We start from the raw sequence: 3,673 nt of genomic DNA, 5'->3' as shown, positions 1-3,673 counted from the left end.
GTCCTTGTATTGGTAGAAGATTGAAAGAAGAATAAATTATTAGAATGATTACTAAAGTTGAGGGGTTATAAGTACAAAAAAAATTTTTTGTAAGCACCGGATGTGCCAGGAAAAATGCCGAGTTTGACAAATTTTAAGTGAACTAGTAGGTTATCTATTTAACATAAAATAAGTAAGTAATTAAACTAATTAAATGCAAGAGAGAGAGAACTAATTAAATGGAAGAAACTCGTAATAGAGGAAACCTATGCAAAACGAATATTAGTATATCAGCTTATAAATTGTACTCACGTAAACTAATTGACAATTCCAAAAGCTGGTTGGTAATTACATTTAACGACAATAACAGAAATTTAATATGTAATGAAGGTGATTAAAAAATTATTACTGCTAGGCGGCAATAGAAGAAGTAATTTGGCGCCAATTTTTGAAAGTTAAATTTATGTATTTAACATAAATTGAATATGTGAAAGTTAAAATAAGAAAACGAAATTGCGCATGACATACCAGCTCTATATGGCAAACATTGTACCTTCTTTGTATGGGAAACATACCAGCTCTTTATAGGAAATATTGGTTAAATAGCGGACGGTGGAAAACTAGTATGTTTTGAACCAAATTTTTGTGGCAAACATACTAGCTCTTTATAGCAGCAACTACCGGCCAAGACAGAACTAGTATGGTTTTTATTTCACATAACAATAATTATATGACGGTTTAGGAAAATTTGAACAAACAACGCATACTATACCAGCTCTTAAAAATAAAGTGGCATGTTTTGTAGTACGTTAAGTTTCAGATTTTTTTTTGGAAACATACCGAAAGTTTTATAGGGAACAAGGGTTTAGTAGCGGACGTAACTTGTAACCTAGTATGTTTTCAATTCAATTATAGTATTTAATTTTATTAGTTTTATAACAAAAGTATTACTGCTGGAAAAGCCTCACCAAATCGTGGTCCCAGTCTGTAAAGTATCACTTTGTAGTATAAGACCAGCTCTTTATGGTCTTCCTGCATTATAATAACAGAGTACCCTTTTTTCCATAAATAAATATATTTATCGGATAATATAAAAAATAAACTCGATTTACAATAAAACTGATGCTCTTTATGGCTCTCCTTTATTATAAGAAAAGAGTACCCATTTTTTCGATTACAAATTTATTTATCGGATTAAATGAAAATAAACAAGTTCTTGAATAAAACGCGAGCTCTTTTTGGCTATCGTCCATAAAATATCCATTTCATGATTTTTCCATAAGCTAATTCGGGGGAGGTTTCTGAGGGTATCCCTTATAATATATGTGTATATAATATTAATAAATTATATAAAAACATAATTACAATTGTTAATATCAATAGATTGTAATCTGCTGCCAAAGTAATTTGGCTTCCGCATAACCCGATTCGGAATACACGCTCCAGTACCGAAACGGGTTGATTTTCCAATATGTAAATCGGGTTTGCCTCCCCTCCACGCCCGTCCCCGCCACATCAATTATCCCACAAAAAGCTTGTCTTACTTGAACTTCTCATCGTTTTTCCTGTTTAGCCCATCAACGCCTCCGCCGTTGTGTAAACACACTGAACAGTGTCGGTTTAAACTTTCCCCCCCCCAAAGTGTGGAATTTCGAGCGTTACAGAGGAAAAACACCAGCTCTTTATGGCATTTACCCAAACATTTGTCAACACCAGCTCTTTGTGCGTCTTCTCAATTAATGGGTTCGGGTTACGACGTTCGTGGCAGCATACGAGGAGTGAGTCTGGACAAGTTTGAAGGACGCGACCTTTTGGTTGCCATTTACCCCGTTCGTGGCAGCATACGAGGAGTCAGTGTGGATATGCATCGGACGCGACCTTTTGGTTGCCATTTACCCCGCCCGACCTGTCTGCCAAATCTGTGCTACCGGCTTCTACGAGTTGGTTGACGACCACAGGTACGAACTAACCCTCCCTGTTTATCACTGTGGAACCTCCTTTGCTATGCGATTAACGCCCGTAAATTTACGATGTACGTGTAGTTCATGACTGTTCATCTTCCCTTGCTATCGGTGTATTGTTACGGTTCTGATGAATTGACCGTATTGACACATACGTTGGTTGGTTTGAAAAAATGTTACGGATGACAGTTTTTTGACGACAGAATGTTGCGTCGTTTGCAGGAGAAGTCGCCACTTTCCCATTTCTGTTCGAACGAACGCTAAGGTTAGTCGGATGTCCAGAAACAGTGGGATATTACACCTGATCTATCATTTTTGGATTTTATGAGGAAGTAGTTTTTGTTTGAAGTTTACTCCATTCTTGGGGCTTTCAGGGATTCACTAAACTGTGCCCAGTAAAAGGAGTTAACCGGTCATGGCCAACGCACAAAAACGGAGTTCACGAACCTCCATCCTCTCCCTTCCAACCGAGGTGCTATCCGAGGTGCTTGCACGTGTCGCGTCTTCTTCATCCGCTGATCTTTTCCGGGCAAAACTGTGGTTCGTTCTGCTATGGATGATACAAACTGGAAGAGGCGTATTCTTGTTCCATTCTGTGCTTTTCGTTTTAGTTTAATGGATCATTTCTATTATTTTGCAGCTGTAAGTTGTTCAACGAAGTTTCCGAGGCAAAGAACATTTACCAGCGGGTGTCCCTCGACAGGTTTGAAATCGTTCCGTGGCCAAAAAACCACAAAGTGTCGAGGTTCTTGAAGAAGTGCAGACAAAGCAAAAATCCAGAAGCCTTGTACCGAAAAGGAGTGGTAAGTTGGGTTGCTTTGGAACGTAAGACGCAATAGTCATGGGAAAATTCGGTAATGTTTTAAATGGAATAGTAATGAACTAACATTCCATAACCATACTTGAGTTACAAAATTTCTACACCAAGCTCACATCATCTCTTTCATTTGAGCTTCAATGTGATTTTGGTCAGCACACTTCACCCAAAAGATTGGCGTACAACAGGTTACTGCAGCTTTGGGCCCCAGTAAATAACTGTTGTCTCGCCGCCACTGTTCTGCCTGCACTTTTAAACTTTTTCGTTACTCATACATTTCGCAAGACTGTAATATCAACCTTGGAACTGCTTAGGTTGATTTTTTTTCGGATAAGCACGAGGACTCAGCATTGGAAAACCTGGAAGAAGCTGCTAATTCAGGCCATGCCGATGCTGCATATGCGTTGGGAATAATTTACATCTTTGTTGGTGGGGACGAGTTAAAGCGCAAAGGTATGAGACTGCTCATGAAATCCAGACTTCTTCAAGGCAGAGTGAATCTTTGCCGTCAGAATTTGCGAGCGCTGCTGAGGATGATATGGGTCAAGAATCCTGTGTTTCTAAACCCAACGCCCATTTGTTGTGCCATGACACATGAGAGGAAAACATCTTCATGGCCTATGCATCCCGATGAAGTGGAGGAGAGTACATGTGAAGGGTGCGCTTGCGATGAAGAAATTCGAGCAATTTGTGCTGCCCTGCCATATCGTTAGTGTGTAAGATTGAATGTTGACAACACATCGTTACGCTTTTTTTATGTTTGCCAACTGAATTGACCGCTACTTCTTACTCTCTTAATATTACTGGTATGAAAACATAAACAGCTTATCTTGGCCCTTGTATGTTCTGACATTTTCTCGACAAAACGCCGTTGTAGACAAACGTGTATGAAATGTAAGAATAAAGGATGATAGTT

General features: G+C 38.9%; 1 protein-coding gene across 1 annotated transcript; it reads left to right on the top strand.

The window, feature by feature from the left end:
• The first annotated feature begins 2,355 nt into the window (after positions 1-2,355).
• LOC113687438 (putative F-box protein At1g67623) lies at positions 2,356-3,470 on the top strand. The gene is made up of 3 exons (XM_072044785.1): positions 2,356-2,480; positions 2,581-2,743; positions 3,072-3,470. The coding sequence occupies exons 1-3, from the start codon at positions 2,356-2,358 to the stop codon at positions 3,468-3,470; spliced, it is 687 nt and encodes a 228-aa protein (XP_071900886.1).
• Positions 3,471-3,673: the final 203 nt, after the last annotated feature.

The sequence above is a fragment of the Coffea arabica genome, chromosome 4c (genome assembly GCF_036785885.1).
Source record: "Coffea arabica cultivar ET-39 chromosome 4c, Coffea Arabica ET-39 HiFi, whole genome shotgun sequence".
NCBI classification, from domain to species: Eukaryota; Viridiplantae; Streptophyta; class Magnoliopsida; order Gentianales; family Rubiaceae; genus Coffea; species Coffea arabica.
This window is presented reverse-complemented; position numbering and strand designations above follow the sequence as displayed.